Here is an 18,157-nt window from a genome sequence, read left to right on the forward strand (position 1 = left end):
AGCTTTTTATTGGTCTAAATACGACGTTACAATGGGCCATGTTCATGGTGCCGTTGGTATGGAACGCTATTTCTCTTATCTTTTTTCCTTCCCTTTTTTTTTTTGCTTAAATCTTTTTTCCTTCTTTACAAGGAATAGGCCGAAGGATGATAACAAATCGTATTCTCAAGTTTCCAGTTATAAAATATTTTGAAAAGTTTTGGATAACAATAGATTTTCCGATCAAGATTACTTTGGGATGCTTCTCATAATCATGCACATTATCTAAGATATTTTTATTTCACCAAACATCAAAGATTGCTAACTCTTTTTTTTTCCTTATTTTCTTGACAAACAAACAGAGTTTTGCAAATCTGTTGCTTTTCATAACGATGCCATGGTAACATTGTAGAATTATGAAAAAATAAAAAATAATATGTTAAGGATATTATTTATAATCTAAATTTTTGCAGATTCTAATTAATTTTGCAAAAAAATATGATTTTTTTTTATAAAAATCAAAAGGCTTGGGTGAACTAGGCCTGTCCTGTCCCACTAGGCACAATTTTTTAGCTAATGACAAAAGATTTTGGATCCGAGTGATGGATTCTCTCTCTCTTCTGAAAAATTAGGAAGTTGGTTACTTTTTCCTTTTGGTTCTGATTATTGTTTTAACCCTTGGCCAAAAATGGATAATGTGAAGCAAGCACAGAAATTTATTAAAAAAATGTAGAGTTACGAACCTTTAATGACGTCCTAAATAATTATAAAAATAGAGAGTTATGAACCTTTAATTACATCCCAAATAATTATAAAAATGTAGAGTTACGAACCTTTAATTACATCCCAAATAAATCCTATCCTCTGGATCACTTCAAGTGGCAATCTGCTATGTGCAAGGGTAAGGGTGGCACCTCTTGCCCAAATCGCACGCTAAAATCGGATTGTATCTTTCACACAAAAAAATAATGAACACTCATTTGCACGGGACCAGCATTAGATCACCCATAGCACAGCTCTCAAAGCACTCCAAAGTCCATCATTCATCTCTCTACAAACATCTCAAAGCTGACGGCTGATGATCCAAATGAGGTTTTCGTGCTATGAAAGTTCATCTTCTTTTGCACGAAAGACGCTCTTATTCCTTTAATGTCAATGAGAGAGACATTTTCAATTTACAAGGAAACTAATAGTATATCTTACATGGCAAACCATACAGAATCTACATTATCGATTTTCTTAACAAATCTTTCTTTTTAAGTTTTTAAAATTTTATTTTCTAGCTTCTACAGATGTATCTGCACTCAAATAACCTCGCCTCGCCATACCCAGCCTCGGTGGCAATTGCAGGACTGCTTGAATTGCAGATGGAAGGCCTACTTGAACTGCAAACAAAGTGTAGCTAAGAAGGTTTGAATATGATGTGTAACCACTTGAATAGGTAGTCAATCCTCTCGTACACCAGCCAGAGAGCTCCAAACTCAGGTCACCAGAACAGTGACAATTTGAGAAACAATGGCCAGCACCAAGCTATCAGTAGATCATAAAAAGGTAAAATTTTCAGATAAACATTAATCATCAATCCAAGTTCAATAAACCTTAGTTTGTAGTCAAGTCAAACAAGCAAATTGGAGATTCCAGAAAACTAGTCTTCAGCCTTACATGGATGAGTCCTGTCGATACAATTATGGGCTATATAATGGGAGATTTCTGGCACAACCAAAAGCTTTGGCCAGCAATTTAGCTGGCACCTTACTGCTGTGGTCAAGGATTAGGAAATTAGATCCACTTTTGCCATCTCCCACCGAGATATTTAGCTGACAAGATCTTTGTTGGCTATTGCAGGTGGAAGGCCTTCATAGACTCCTTCATCTGCAGGTTCTGAGGCTGAACTTTAATCAAACAACTTAGAAAAAAGACACTCACCCTTCTCATATGCTAGTTGCAGAGCTACATAAACAGACACCACGAATAAATTTAATCATTTAAGTGACAACTGCGAGGGCTAAACTATAATATTGAGTGACAATTAAGAAGGCAAAAGTTCCATACGAACATCAATAAAGTTCAGCTGCAGCAGAATATGTTGCTGACAGTCCAGATAATAACTGTTCTTTTCTTCTTTTTTTTGGGGGGAGTATAGAAGTACAAAAAGTTACATAAGAACCAAGACTAAATGACAGCAAGAACACTGATCTTGCCCAGAAAGGAGATGGGATCTCTGGCAGATGGCCTGCTTGCTCAAAATGTAGAGCCATTGAAGCCGAAATAGGAGCGCTGTGAGGGGGGAAAATCATGCAAGTAATCAGGACTTAAACAAATGGGAATAGGAAGAAATCTAGCAAATTCTGCAAACTGGGATAAAAAGTCATGATTATACCAGCTTATATGAAAATGATTTTGCAAGCAAAAACTCTATAGCGTAAATATTGACTTGCGCATAATTCACTTGCCTTTATCTAGGCAGGAAGAAAGAAAGAATTATGTAAAATTGCACGAAGAACATAATATTTCAGTTTACAAGATGGATTAGGAATAACCCATGGGATCACTTTTTGATGGCAACAATAAGCATGTAGGTCTTACATGATGAAAGGTTCTTTTAGCTGCTGTTGAATCGTAAATGTGACCCAATTGAATGATAGTGCAAGATTAGTTATTTGAGGTCGAATTTGTACTAAAAGTTTTTGAGTAAAGTGCTCCTACCAATAGGTAGAAAACAAACCAACATGACAACAGTTGCTTGGAGGATTTGTATTCATACTCAGCAATAGTAAGATGGTGGATATGCAGATCACATGGACTTTGTGTTCAGACAAGTCTAAAAGCATGATAAGTTAGAGAGAACTACAGGTGAAAGTGAAAAAACTCCCAAGATCTTTTGATATGCAGAATAGCACAAGAGTATATGATACAAAACATGAAACAATCTAAGCATCGCATCAACCATTTGTAATAAACCATATACAAGATTTGGGTGACTCATGTTTGGAATAATACAGTGATGATTTGGAATAATACAGTGATGATTGGTATATAATAACACAATACTACGATATTTTCCTACAATTAGTAAAGATGGAGAAAGGCAGCCAGAACCAATTACAGCTCAACATTCCACAAGCTTATAGCTATGAAGCTTTAAAACATTGTTTCCCATATTAAAATCATAAATTTATGCATTAGACTGAAGCTTCAAGATGACTTAGAGCATGAATGTTGCCGATGGTTCTGGAATAATTTTAGATGGTTATGTTGTGCACTCCTTTATAATGTAAGTATTTAAATTTTGAGAATGTTCCAATCATCAGAGCTCGTTTGTATTCCATTATTTTTTATGAAACTTATTCTAGACATTATTCTTTACTTAACATAATTGAGAAAGAAGAGACTTTATTCTCACCCTTTTTACATCAGTTGATTTCTATACCTAAAATTTTACCCATCCCTAATCTCCAAGTCACCTATAGACCATACAACATTAACCTAAACTCATTGCTTCTAGTCCTTGAAACCATGGGAATCATTTTCTCATGGCCACTCTGAAGAGGTTGAGCCAAATAAACAGGTCATCTGCTTAAGTCACAGTTCCACAAGCTCAAGTTGGCTACTTACTCCGCCACATGGCTGCCGCATGCAGAACCTAATCTGATTTTTAGTTTCTCCTGCACTTCAACTATTATCGCTCTCAAATTTCATATAATTGTCGTATCTTTCTGTCAGCATTTTCATATTTCCTTTATGGTTCTTTATAAATCATTTATCACTAACCCCATTTAGCCACACCACAAACAATTATGCAATTTAGATTAGTTCCTTGCATGCATATGATGCATTCTACATGCATGCTTACTCCTGATACCAGCAAGAAGCTATGAGCCCCACCTTAAGAAGACTTAAGACGTTGACCAAAGAATATGATTAAGTGCAACTAGTTCCTTAAGAACAAAGGGGAAAAAAGGATTAAGGTCACACAACTAGTTTCTAGAAACACCATACATGACTAAGCCCCTGCGATCTCATATCAAATTAGAGAAACTTACAAAATAGAAGTAACGTTCTAGAAAATTACGAGCCCCATATTAAAGAAGTGGAAAGAGATATCGAAGTCAAAATGGAACTCGGATCACTCGCTCACCTGCACATCATAGAACTTGATATAAAACCTGGAACCATCCACCGACAGCTTGGTTTCAATAATTTCAGCAAGAGTTGCACTTAGCTTCCCATTCACGCTGGGACCAAGCCCCCCAATGGATATGACTTCTCCATATGCCGCTGGTTCTTCACTTCCAGCAAAAGCCATAGGCACTCCTCCATTTATTGAAATCATCACATACTAACCACCGACAAAAAATAGAATTCAAAAAGCAAGCTAAGTTAAACACACAAGAAATTGTGCTCATAATGATGAAGTGGAGAACATAGGCACATAAAAAATGAAAAGTACGATATGCTTCATATTAGCAACATCCCAGCTGGGAGATTGTTGCTGAGACTGTCATATACTACAAATGGGAACAAAATGAGTGATAACATGAATATGAGAAAACCTACTCCCATTCAGAGTAAACTGATCAAAACCATAACTTTGGAAGGAGAAAACAATTCAAAGTAAGACTATAAAACCACAACCTACCATCGTGATTAAATTATCACAACCTGTAAATCCAATAAAAGAAATCTTTTCAGGAAAACTCATTTCTGGTGTCCCACTGTCACAGATTCACCGATTTAGCAAGCAAGAAGAAATAAATAAATAAATTGAGAAATTATATGCAGGCGGCATTACTCAAAACAGAGAGGGAACCCATCAAAGAAGTAATCTCACTCTCACTGGGTAATTTCATCAAACATGTGATAGTACATCTAAATAACGATGAAAAAAAAAAGCTAAAAAGGAGAGGAGTAGAAGAGAGATTGTCGAGCTTTCTCACGGATTCGGGCTTGCCGATGATCTTGGCGACGGCTTTGGTGCAGTCCTTGAGGATGTCGGAGGCTATCACGGCGTCCACCGGCATGTTGGTGCTCAGGTTCAACGTCGGCATCTCTTCTTTCTGGTTGCTTGCTTCCGAAGCGGAACGCGTTGGCCGCCGAGCCCAACTCCGCCGCACTTCGAGTCGAAGGAATCTGATAGACAGATAAGATACCTCAGCCGAAAGCTGTTGGCGGAGGCCAGTACCATAACGGGTCCAGTAGACGCGGGCTGGAGCAAAACTAGACCGGGTCCGAGGACCGGGCGTGAGTTCAGGTTCCAAATCAAAACCTGGAACGCCTCGAGTGAAGGAGAAATTCTAGCTACCGTGTGCAATATAGGCACTCAAGCTATCCTATGGTGCGTCTTGGCCCCACCCCCCCAAAAAAATGGCTGTCTGCCGTCTGTGTGGGACAAGATATGCGACAGCAAATCTAGATGTTGTTATATTCTGGAATGTAATCTTCTTTCTGTCAACAAGGCAATGCTTCTTAATTCTGATAATGTCGGTAGTTCTTTGAAGATGATCCCTTACTTGAGACTTGACGAGAAAAGCTAGCAGCCTACAGAATATAGACAGTGGAAATGTCCCAAGGAAGGAAGAAAACACATTGAATGAATCTAATTATAGCATTCTCAGCCACCGATGAATCTCCACAACACAAAATCAGAACATTTGAACAGAAAAAAATTATGCAGTGAAACCCAGTATTTGGCTAATATCATAAGAAAAATAGAGACCAGAATACTGTACCAACAATTACCTGGCTCCTCTTCTCCAAATAAACGCCATGAATTATACTTCTCCAACCAATCTGGCAAGATAATAGCTCTCACTTTTACCGAGCTCTAAGAGGGGGTGGTTTTATGGTAGTTCAATAACACAACAATTGCTTCAGCAAAATAGACAGCAAGCAAGTGTACCAATTGAATGAGAACAATATTAATTGCCTGTCCCGCTACAAAATGCTTCCCACCACCGTCATGAAAATTCGTTTACATGCCCATGAGCTTACATCTGTTGTCCGCCTAAGCATCTTATAAACCATGTCCATCATCTCAGGGGGGGAGAGAGAGAGAGAGAGAGAGAAGAGGAGAGGAGAGATGGGCCAAATCTGATTTCAGACAATAGCTCAAATATTTTCTAGCATATGCCCAAGTCACATTGTCTACTTTCTGAAACACATCAACAGATCCTTGTTACAAAAGCTTTTGAGCCTACTGAATAAAAAAAAAAGGAAGGAAAAACCAGAGAAAGCTATACAATAGAAGCCAAGAAAAACAACCTCCAACTTAATATCATAAATCATTGCCGTCTTTCAGGCACTTGTCGCTGCCACGGCAACAAACCCTGGAAGTGGCATACGCCGGATCACCACCGAACCAACATTGCACTTGCTATACTGGTATGACATCGATCTTTGAAGTGTCTTCACATCTCAAAACTACTCCTTCAAGGCTTGCAGGAAGTATACACTTGGCCCACTGGCATCCTGTAGATATTGGCTCTGATGGAGGAACAATCATTAAGACATTGTCATTTCTTTGGACAACCCCCATTACGCTCACAGTGCTTCCCTCCTTGATATACCTAGAGGAAAGTGACGAAGCAGTTGTTAGTTTCAAGATGTCTGCCTAGATAATTTGTTCTCACCCATGTACATTAAATAGCCATCAATATGATGATTGACATTGTTCTCTTTTACCATAACTCTCAGTGTTCATGTGTGCCTCCCCAACTCCACTAATGATTGAAGTGTAGGTTTCTAGAAAATATATTAACATATCCAGAATAAGACTCCCAGATATTAGAGATCTTGTCCAGAAGTTTTGTAGCACAGGGAGTCAGGAAGCTTGAGTCTTCGCTGAATAAAGAAAAGAAACAGACAGAGCTACTAAATTTAAAATATCTTAGAAGGCTCCAATTACCCTTCTTTCAAGCGCATCACACGATCATCACTTGAAAGGTTCCTCTCCCCCAACCACCTTATAAAATGAGGAGACAAATCTTTGTTGTTTGGATTAATGTCAACAACAATGGACTCATCAACGTATGGAGTCACTCTTGCACCATAGCCTGTCTTGACCAGTGCTCGTAATCCTGACTGAAAATCAGAGATGTAAAAGTCGACCACATGTCTCTGCAAAAAATGAAAGACAAATTTAGAAAGGTCCAACTCAAACTAACCCATGGCACCTCGAAGTTCTTAACAATAACAGATTTATGCAATCATCTCTGCACACAACTAAAAGAGTCTGTTTAATATGACGAAAGGGCACTGCAGGATGCGCATGACACTACAGTTTAATAATTCCATCCACATGTTTAACCATGGCCATTGAATTGCACTGGTGCTCTCCACAAGAAGCTTAACCCTGCATGATACACTGACAAGAACAACAATCCTAACCTAACTTGCTCACCTCCATTGATCTAAGCCCCCAAGTAAAACAGCGATGATGGGGATTGGCAGCCTTAGAGTCCCAACCCCTGTATTCATATAAACTTGTAGATGTGTACACACATCTGGGCACCTTTTGGAAGGATGACTCCAGGGGAATGTTTCCACAGGTAACCACCTGCAATTTTTTTAAAACATAATATTATTTTAAGTCATGAAAGAAATAGGAGAAAACATAAAGATAACAAACCTTAACAAGCTCCACGATATTCAAATTATCATTAATCTAATTTTATAACAAATAGCATTGGTCATAAAAATGAGCAGCCTTATGCCACAACACCTCATAAAAGAAAGCAGTTCTGCAACAACATGCCAGGCATTCAAATCATTTTAACAGAAAGGGCAGATAACAGAATTCGAGATATTGAGGTCAGAAAACACCAGCCCAGCAGACAGCATTTGCTAAAATAAATCCAGAACAAGAGGCTATGAGCAAATTGTTGGACTATAGGCATCAACAATCATTAAATAAATCAGAAAATCTGTATTTTTTTGGCACCAAAAGGTATTTGTTTCCATAGTTATGAGGTGTCTAGTTACCCAAACAAGACTGAAATTTGATGTTAAGATTGAAGTGTTATTTTTCAGAAACATAAAATGATTAAAATCTGAACTTTACTCTGGGTACTCCAGAAAGAGTATGAAGGGTATGTCATACCAGCGTGCAACTTTCCTGAAGTCATGGATCTGGTACGGTATATTATACAAGGTGCACAAAAACCCAAGTTTTCATGCAATTTGAACCTTATTTGCATCTTCAATGCAACATAGCGATAATTCCATCAGACACTCTAATCAGATTACACTATTCCCATTTAACAGACATCCCACAGGCTCAAGCAAAACTCAGTCAGGATACGGACTCACCAAGCAAAACTCTAGGCGAAGAGCAACTATCCAGTTGGTAGTTTTTCATAGGCTTAACATCTTAACATCTGCAAAGCTTCACAGTATAATAATATCAAGCTGGATGAGAATCTAAGAACTTGGTAGCTTGAACATCCTTTGTTTCTATATTTAACAGATGAACTTTAAAAAAAACAGTTCATTAGATGAGTTGTGTCAATCACCGATATGATAAAGAACTTAAGCCTCTTCAGATAGTTTAGCAGGCAAGTTGGATGGGTAATAATAAGTAAACGTCCTCAGAGCCTATAAACATATACATGCATATATCGGATAGCAACATAAGTTTGCAGTAATTATCCATCCATGCATGCTAAACAGGTGTTCATTATCTTTTGATCATATTTGCTGTACATGTACAAAAGGAGCATAAGCAAAAAAGTGTAGCAAATTAAGAACTGGCAATTCACATAGCTTTAGGTATAAAATAAAACAAAAAAAGCAGGTAAAAAAATCAAAACATCAGAATAAAGAACCTTGAAGTTTACAGACTCAAAGATATGGAAGAATTGAAGAAGCCAGGTCAAGCCAAAAAGAAAACACTTGCAGCGGAAAGTTGGATTCCATTCAATCAGTAAAACATCAATTTCAAACAAAAGAAGTCCTTCAGTGTGACTAAGGAAGCTACATACCCCAGAGACCTTGACATATTGACCATCTTTTGCAGTTCTTAGCTCAGCATCAGGATAGCGGGCAATGAACCCTATCATGGCACTTCTTCCCCAACAAGTATTCCAAATGAAAAGTGCAGCAGCAGCACCAAAGAAAGCGACAACAACAATGAGAAGAATAGCATTGTGAACAGCTCCAAGAATAAATCCACCAGCAATGAACCCCATCACAAACAGAAGAATCATAGCCCACAATATTGTTTTGGGGAAATTGCTCTTGAGAGAATTGTCAACCTCTTGGCTGAGATTAGTGACAGCTTGGTTGTGTGCAATGGAAGTGCCATGTAGCTTGGCTGGCCCAGTGGAATCCAAAGGGCCAGATACTTTTCGGGGGGCACCAGATGAATTTAATGGCCCTGATATTGGTCCAGACGTGATGAGTCCTGTGGCTGGAAGCACTGCATGAAGGGGACCAGAATTTTGGCGAGCCATTGGTGCGATTCCTCCAGATTGAGGACCAGATGATTTCTTGACTGAATCGCTGTGTCTGTTAAGAGGTCCAGAACTGGATTTCTGTCTACTTGAGGTCCCAGTAACTGGAATTCCTGCACATGAAACTGGACCAGATGAATAGTTAGACCGACCACCAGAGTGAGGCATGACAGGCCCTGAATGAGCAGCACCTCCAAATGATCCAACCCTTGAAGGAGCATTTGTAATAGGACCAGATTTCCTTGACTTTGAGTTATCCACAGGAATGTCAAACATTTTTCCAAGTTCACCAGATTTTTTAATATCTCCACCAGTGTATGGCATGGCTACAGAGCTCATTGTTGGGGGCTTCTCCTTCGGCTGCTCAGGCCGGCCTGAAACATACAGGCCATTGCTGAGCTGATGTGATGGGAATCTGGAACCCATCAAGCTTAGCTGATACAATTCACTTGATCCTGATTGGAAGAACACAAAACTCTGCAGCGGTGACTTCAAGATACTCTAGTACAACAGCTCCTTGATGAAGCACTCAAGGGTAGTCTGGGGGGGAAGAAAATACTTGAAGCTCATAATCATAACATAAACAAATCTATGAACAAGAATACTCTTAAAACATTGAAAAACAAACCAGTAGGAAAAGCAAAAAAAAAAAGGAAAGAAAAATTGCTTATAGGTGATAGGATGAGGCTTGTAATTCTAGCTAAACTAAAGCTTATATAGTATGGATCTGAGGGATCAAAAAAAACAAAACATCTTTCAGTCGACATGTCCATCGCTCAACATTTCCATCTCCAGCAAGTTCTAGTCTCTAATGTATGAACGTTTTGAACAGCTAAACCAGCTGACATCCACCTAAATTGTTAAGATGTAGATTTGCCCCTAAACGAAAAATGAACCAGGAATAGAAAGTCAAAGAAGGAAAAGGTTCAAAGCAATCACTTAACTTTAACATATAAATCCAGATATCGAGAACCCAAATGTTCATCAAGAAAAAGAAAAACTTCACGCAATAGCAACTCAGATCTACAAAGATCTGGAATACCAACTAACATGCTTACTGCCTGCCCAAAATTCAAAAAAAGGACCTTGCTCTGCATAATAGTATCAATGAATTTCAAAATCCAACAGCATCAAAAAACTAAAATGGTATCAAAATAATTAGCAACTCATGTTTCTATATTGCAGAATGAGATGCTTTGTATATGTACTGGTAAATCTAACCCCCCCCCCCCCCCCCCCAAAAAAAAAAAAAAACCCATCCAGCAGCATAGTCCTTCAGTGCCCATCCATCCAATTAAACCAGCTAATTAAAACAGATTAAATAAGACAACATTGAGGAATATTTGCAGTGAGGAAACTTCCAATCCCCGGTTTGATGCATTTGCCATCAATTTGATCCTTTCAACTGTTCCAAAAGAAAGGCTGCAGACCAGAAAATCCAAAATTGCTGATCAAAACTAGGCTACTCTTTTGCCTGTCCTGCCCTTATTTCCTGATTTCCCTCACTGATCCCAGTTATTCATGTGATGAAATGCCTCTCATAAACTGATCATGGAAAAAAAAAATGCAATATATAAAAACTTTTAACCCAGATTTAGCAGATTATATCTTCAAGGGTAGCTTGTATGGATTTGGCTTTTTTTGGAAACAGTGCAAATTTCATAAAACTTCACCAATCCTTACAAGAGTGATACATCTCGTCTTAGAGAAGATACAGAAGAATAAACTTTGAGAAAAACTTTTTAATATATATCAAGGCCTGAAGGTCACCTAAACAATGGGACAAATTGTTTCTAAAGATCTGGGAAACCAAAACCACAATATAAACCATGACTTCTGTGAACGAAGAGTCCTACAGCAACATTATGTATCAATTCAAATAAATAAAAATGAGTGAACTTTAAAAAAAACAATCTTATACCTTTTAACTTTCTCATATCTTTATTTTTTTATCTGAGAATGAGTACAATATTCTAACTTCTAAGCTGTTATAATAGATAGGTGAGAAAAAGAAAAGGTGAAACCTATTCGCTCACACCAATTGAAAACACTTCTTACTATAGATGCTCAATCAATTGGATATGCATAAAAAAGATCCTCTTTAAGGACTGACTGAAATTTTTCATAAAATTCCTGGAATGCATAGGAACCTGGACTACGCCCCCTTCTTCCCCCTGGCATCTGTGCATGGTGGACTGAAGGGTGGCTTAAGTATTTTACTTTAGTGCAATAGTATGAGGGTTGCCTTCCTAATGGAGACTTACTTCCAAAAAATCAAAGCCAGAATAGTAAGCCCTAATTTCTGTGACAAAAAAAAGCATCAAGGTCACATCAAATCAACATACTGCATTCTGTTGAACATGAGAAAAGCAGGCAAGGCTAGAAATGCTAAAAGCCACGCTGATTGATATAAATTCAATTTTTCTAATAACTAATGTCTCGTCAGAAGAAAAAAAAGGGGTCATGCATAACATAATGTAGAGTGGTCAGTCAGACTAACATCAAACTTTAGTTCTAAGAAAAGGACATAAGACAAAAAATTGTCAAAACCGAAACCCCACATTCAGCAATTATATGAAACAGCTCAGCACTTTCTACATCAAGGCTGAAAATGCCCTGAGTTCCTATTTCTCTACGTCTGTGAAACGGGGAAACCATCTTTCTCCAAATTTAACACAATACATCCTATATCAATTAAGATAAATAGTAGAGTGCCCAGAATCATATCCTCAAATATTTTCCAAAGGGAGGCATCAGAGCATCCTGGAAGGACCATTTGCCGGACAGTGCCGATCCACACTTCCAATTCTTTCTAAAGATATCTAAATTCTAAGATGAGGCATTCAGACACCCTAGATCATATGCTGAATGAGGAAAAATCAGCTTTTCTACATTTCAACAGCTCCAAAGAAAATCCAAGTGCCCAAGGCGCAATAAATAAAATCAAACTCTCGGTTCAATATATAAATCAAGCCAAGTAATAATTTTAGAAGCGCCAAATACGAGCATGACATCAGGTTGAGGAGACTGAACACAGATCTAATACGAGCAAGAAGACCTGAGGCATCCCTTCCATTCCCCATCACATTTTTCCAACCGACAAGCATCTGAAACACTGGAGACGGCATAAATCCATATAATATTCAGAACCCACGAGTAAAAGGAAGCAAATTTCACTTTGAAAACAGAATGGAACACTAGAAATCTATACGAAGTCACACAAATCCAAGAAAAATTCCACAGCAGATTCTCGCAGACAAAGACCCCAGATTCGCAATGGCGGCACCAAACAAACCCACATTCCCGTTTCAAATTTCCGGTTTAAAGCATAGCAAAAAACATAGAGATTAAAACCCTAAAAAGCGGCTCCCAGGTCCCCAAAAAATCTCACCTTCTCCACCCCCAGATCCCAAACCGACGACGAAAGAAAGAAGCGCACTCCCATTCGCATCAGAAACGAGCTCAGTAGAAGCAGATCCGAGCCCAGCATGGAGATCCAAATCCCCATCAAAAAAAGCATCAAGTGAAGACTGAAGACGAGAAAACGGACCGAAAACAGAGATTTCGATACCTCAAGAATCCAACGGACGGAGCGCCGGATAACCGGGCGAAACGGCAGATCCAGCGGGGGGAAGGAAATGGCCTGAAGCCGCCATAGTCGCCATCGCCGCACACGGAGAAGATAGAGAAAGAGAGCACTACCTTTCTTCCTCCACTGCGCTGTCTCCCAAAAATGCTCCAAAAAGCGCGCAGAGAGAGAGGGGGAACAAAACAAAAAAAAAAAACACGCACATAAAGAGAGGAAGGCTGGGCTTCTACAGTCTCGTGCTGTTAAGTGTTAAATGACCGAACCGGGGCCAAGGGTTTAATGAAACTATTTAGATTCTCTCATGCATATTTTCCTCTTTTATGTGACATGGAACATTCTGGAAAGAAAAATGCGGAACAAACCACATGGGTTTTAATGGTGCAGCGACGGCAACATTCATCTCCGTATTTGTTGGAATTGGAAGGCTAAGAGGAGAAATACCAGGCTACAAGGCATTGTACTCGGCACTCATTTGAGACTCCAAGATGTGACTAAGGGTGCGGTCGGGCTAAATCGACACTCGAGAGGCTCGAGCTAGATTCGGTTCAAAATATTTGAGCTTAGAACTTCAGAGACACGTCGAGCTTTAACATGATCTGAGTTCAAACTCAACTCAACTTAAAAATAATAATAATACTTAAGATCGGCTTTACTCCACTCGAATATCAACCGGGCTATACTCGAGCTTTAATTCGAGCCTTGATCATAATTACAGAATATAAAAAATAAAAATTAAATCAAAATAAAAAATATATTTATTATATTTAAAAATATTAACTTAACAATATATATTATAAATACAAATATAATATTATTAAAAATATATAGCCCATAAGGCTCACGAGCTTTCAAGTCAAGTATTTTGCTACTCGAGTTCGATCCGAAAAACTATTCAAGTTGCTCCAGCTCGACTCGAGCTTGATAATAATCAAATCAAATCGGGCTAGTCGAGCTCAAATAGCTCACAAGTTACTTGATTCATTTACACCCTAAGATGAGACATGTGAGATTGTGCGCTCTAGACATGGTTGAGCCATTCACGAAATTTTATTAATATTACATCTTAATAAAATCATGGAAAATGTATTACCAATGCATGGGACATTTTGTGAAGAGGTTTGGTGACCGTGTGAGGAGCCCGTCTTAAAAAAAAATAAAAAAAGGTTTGGTGAAGTGACTGATATTCTACATTGGTTGAATTGACCTATACCAAGTTTTTGTCAAGTCTTGTTTGTCGAAATAACCTGTTCTTAACAAAGATAGCTTTGATATGGATGAAGCTTGATGTCTCTTGCAGGTCAACATAAGTAACAGGGTTAGATTTGAGTTTCATTTGATAGAGGAGGTTCCCTGTTCCTCTTCATTATCTGATCTAGTGCATGAAGCCACACAAACACCTGGCCTTGCACCATAATTCACTCAACATTGAAGAAAGTGGGCTAGCTTCCCATAAACCCTGGACACTAATTTGTGCCGAGGGTTATTTTGGTGTGCTGAATGTGATGCAATCCACATGCTTATAGGGCAAATGGGCAATTATTGGTATGCAACTAAATTATAGGGAAATCTTTGATAAATATTGGTATGAACACCATGAATGCTGACGGCAATTATTTGAGTAATATATCAGATTCAACTTCCACTATGAACACTAATGTAATCTCCAAGTACTTTAATTGATGTCTATAATCTATCACTAAAGTCGGCAACTTTGTTCAGACAACTTCCTCATGCTCCGTATAAGATTGGCTGCTGCTGCCGACTTCATCTGGCACGCGACTTCATAATCCCTATAAAGTCGGCGCCGGAGCATTAAACAAAATTGTTCTAATTGGAACAAAAGAAAAAGGCATTTATCATACGCAAAGTGTGTGATCAAAAGTAATATCCGAAAATAACTTGCCATAATACAATTATCATAGCGCAATATTATGATAGCAAAATGAGATGGTCTTGATGAAAGATGCAACACATCCAACTATTTTCACCGCGAGATCTAATATAATCTAATGATGTATTAAAAGAAAAGGATACAACTAAATGCATTTGAAATTTGGATCCAAGATCAAATTTTTTAGAAAAACACATGATGAGCTAATTAGCAAAATTGTTGAAAATTATGCCCAATCATAGAATTTTTACATGACTTAAGAAGATGACATCGTAAAATAGAATAAAAGAATAATCTTGTAAACTTGCATTCATTAAACAAAAAAGCATATTTCCATATTGTAAAGAAGATTAAGATGTATCAATCTTGCTTGTTGTAGTTATCGACCATTATATAAAAAGTCGTTTATGATCAGGGTCGCCAGGTTAAGTGCGCTGCCTTGCAAAGGTTATTAAAACGTAGGAAACATGTTGGATACATTCTTACTCTATATTAAAGGTAAAGTGGTATAATTGCTTGTATTCATGAGCATGAAATACTAATATTTTGAGGTGCATTTCATATATTTTTTTAACAAGGATTCTGCAAGTGTAACTTAAGAATGACCAATTACTATAATACATTGCTCAATCTTTTAAGAAACACTTACTGCTAAACATCACTAAATCATCTTTCTTGTCCCGAGAATGCAACCAGTTGCTAAGTAGTAGCTTGAAATTACTGTCTTTTAGCAGCAAATTCGATTAGGTGGTGCTACCATTATTAATTCTCCACCAAAAAAAGGGGGAGCGAAAAAGCCATTGGTGAAGGCTGATATTGGAGAAATTGATAGTCGACGCAACTGAGATGATTTTATTTCCACTGCTTGATGCTAATTAGTAAAACAAAGAGAGGTCATGACCACAAAATTCAGTGATCAGATAAGATGATTTTTAGCGAATTTTGTCTGCAGCTGAAGAAACTTTGATGCAATTGGAATGAGGAGCTCTCATTTGGGACCATTCCTCAAAGATCCAAAGCGCATGGTGATTGGTGGATCACAGAGGAGCGATGTGCCCATGCCGCGGGACCTCAAGCACCGTAGCATGGAAGGAGATAACGTGAGCTCCGTTCATGACGCTGACATTGGAGCTTTCCGCCAACTATACCAGTCATGGCATTGGGCTGGTTTTTAGATGATATCTTCTGCCATATGATCCTAGTGCAATGAGACAGCAACATAGGTTTTGTAATTCTCTGGGCCAAAGATCTGAAAGACTGAAAAGGAAATGTATGGACGTTCTAGAAATTTATCAATGTTAATTTGAACTCTATCTTTCTTCTTTTTTTTTTCCGGTACAATGACTACTTACACAGCTCTAGCACGAGTGTAGCCAAGAGAGTCTAAAAAGAAAATGCCGCGCAGGGATGGAAGGGCAGCTATATAATATGTCCAAAGAGCTTATTTCGAGTGTTGAGCAATAGAAGAGACGGCTAGTCTGCAAACCCTATCACTTAACAGACAAGATTCACTAGAAGCTGAAATAGATGAGCTTGGGATGCAACCCAAATTCCCGGTCATGGATCGATTGGAGTCATGATTGGACGAAATGAAGGTCTCTCTGAAGGTTAGAACAGAAAGTTCTAAAAGAGCCTAGCAGATTCCAGTATACTTGAGTGAAACGAGCAGCTCTTTGGGTTTTAACGGATCTGTCTTGATCCGTGCAAAGATTAGAATGATCTGATGCTCTATTTTGTTTAACAAAAAAGAGAGTTTTTCTCTCCATGTTTTAGGTCCATCATTCTATGCATCTACTTTTATATTATTATTTACAAACTGATGTCATTTTTTTTTAGCAAATTATAATAACCTCCTTTAAAGTTTAGGGTAATTACAGATTTTTCACCTAATATTTTAAAAATATGCGGTGCCCCTCCTAAACCCATAAAGTAGACGGTGACATCATCTTTTTTGTTTTACAGGCATGTTCTTCCTGGACTTCAGTTCCTCTTAAACAATAAAAATACAACAAACAGCGTGAAGCAAATACACACACACAAAAAAAAGAGCAGTTTGTTTTTGTTCTTCAAATACCGCAATCTAGTCAGGGCAGCTAAATAACAGCATGCCTGGACTTCAGTTCCTCATAAATAATAAAAATACGACAAACAGCATGAAGCAAATGTACACACACAAAAAAAAATAGCAATATGTGTTTGTTTTTCAAAAACTGCAATCTAGTCAGGACGGCTAAATAACCTCGATACTTGAAGTGCTGCTCCTTATTGTTAATAATAAACCTCGACACCATCATGGCAATGCTAGCTTCGTTTTATTGTCAATTGTATGTTGAGACTCTTATTTGGGCTCCTCATAAATTTCTATATACAAACTTCATATTTTGGAGAAACAAAGTAATACTCATAAAGTTGGGTATGCGTAAGTTAATGGCAGAGGGTTACGTAATATGCACATACTAAAAAATAAGTAATAGAATGTATGCTTATGAAATATAAGATTGGAATATGCAATTCTGCCAAATCTCAAGAGAGCCCGTGTAATTTACTTTGTTTTGTTTGGTATAACTTCAATAGCATTAAGAAACAATTAAAAAAAAATTATATCTGATCAGGTCCTCAATTATAGAGTTATATATATATATATATATATATATATATATATATATATAGACACACACACTAAATGCTACTTAAAGTTCTCCATAATATTTTGCATGCTATTTCGTAGACCAATCTACAGTGCTTCAAAATATCTACATATGTGAGATATTTAGCGAAATATCCCATCTAGTATCCTTACCAACCAAAAAAAAAAATCCTAGATATTCTAATGAAACCGGTCCTCAGCCTCAAGGGCCCATTGCGGCTCCCCCAAACCGACTCGTGCGGAGGTGAAAAACCCCCTTACCATGAATAATTGAAGCCTGGAGCCACAGCGTACGGCCCAAAATGACCACATACCGACGACCGGGACGCGGCCAAATGGCCCAATCAGCGGCATCGCCCTGCGAGATCCGAAGGCAGAGGTGATCACAACCTCGCCTTGATTCACGTGAAAGGCCGGTTGCCAACAAAGCTCAGGCCACGTGGCCATAAAATCCACTCGGACTGACGAGGGAGTGCCATGTCATCAGATAAGCCAAAAGGGGAGGATGGCGTGGGTGATCGCCCAAATAATCGCCAGAGAATTGCCCCCGGATTTGGGCAGAACTGCACCCATGCCACAGCTGCTTGATAAATAAATAAATT

At 38.2% G+C, this 18,157-nt stretch overlaps 2 protein-coding genes across 6 annotated transcripts; both read right to left on the minus strand.

The window, feature by feature from the left end:
* Nucleotides 1–1,963: 1,963 nt before the first annotated feature.
* LOC103722612 (macrophage migration inhibitory factor homolog) lies at nucleotides 1,964–5,255 on the minus strand. Its single transcript, XM_008813222.4, has 3 exons — nucleotides 4,917–5,255; nucleotides 4,118–4,318; nucleotides 1,964–2,256 (listed from the first exon to the last, which is right to left on the minus strand). The coding sequence occupies exons 1-3, from the start codon at nucleotides 5,025–5,027 to the stop codon at nucleotides 2,221–2,223; spliced, it is 348 nt and encodes a 115-aa protein (XP_008811444.2). The 5' UTR covers nucleotides 5,028–5,255; the 3' UTR covers nucleotides 1,964–2,220.
* Nucleotides 5,256–6,059: 804 nt separating this feature from the next.
* LOC103722613 (uncharacterized membrane protein At1g16860-like) lies at nucleotides 6,060–13,220 on the minus strand. 5 transcript variants are annotated; one of them, XR_606495.4, is made up of 5 exons: nucleotides 13,000–13,220; nucleotides 8,958–9,968; nucleotides 7,379–7,534; nucleotides 6,661–7,095; nucleotides 6,060–6,545 (listed from the first exon to the last, which is right to left on the minus strand). XR_606495.4 is itself a non-coding variant. In XM_008813223.4 (5 exons), exons 2-5 carry the CDS (start codon nucleotides 9,852–9,854, stop codon nucleotides 6,353–6,355), a joined length of 1,458 nt encoding a protein of 485 aa, XP_008811445.2. In that variant the 5' UTR covers nucleotides 9,855–9,968; nucleotides 13,000–13,220; the 3' UTR covers nucleotides 6,060–6,352. The 5 variants fall into 5 exon arrangements, 4 of the variants coding, with proteins under 4 accessions (XP_008811445.2, XP_008811447.2, XP_038983755.1 ...); XM_008813223.4 differs by having other exon boundaries at nucleotides 6,884–7,095; XM_008813225.4 differs by having other exon boundaries at nucleotides 6,884–7,095; nucleotides 12,820–13,208.
* Between the last annotated feature and the right edge of the window lie 4,937 nt (nucleotides 13,221–18,157).

This window comes from Phoenix dactylifera, chromosome 7 (assembly GCF_009389715.1).
Source record: "Phoenix dactylifera cultivar Barhee BC4 chromosome 7, palm_55x_up_171113_PBpolish2nd_filt_p, whole genome shotgun sequence".
NCBI classification, from domain to species: domain Eukaryota; kingdom Viridiplantae; phylum Streptophyta; class Magnoliopsida; order Arecales; family Arecaceae; genus Phoenix; species Phoenix dactylifera.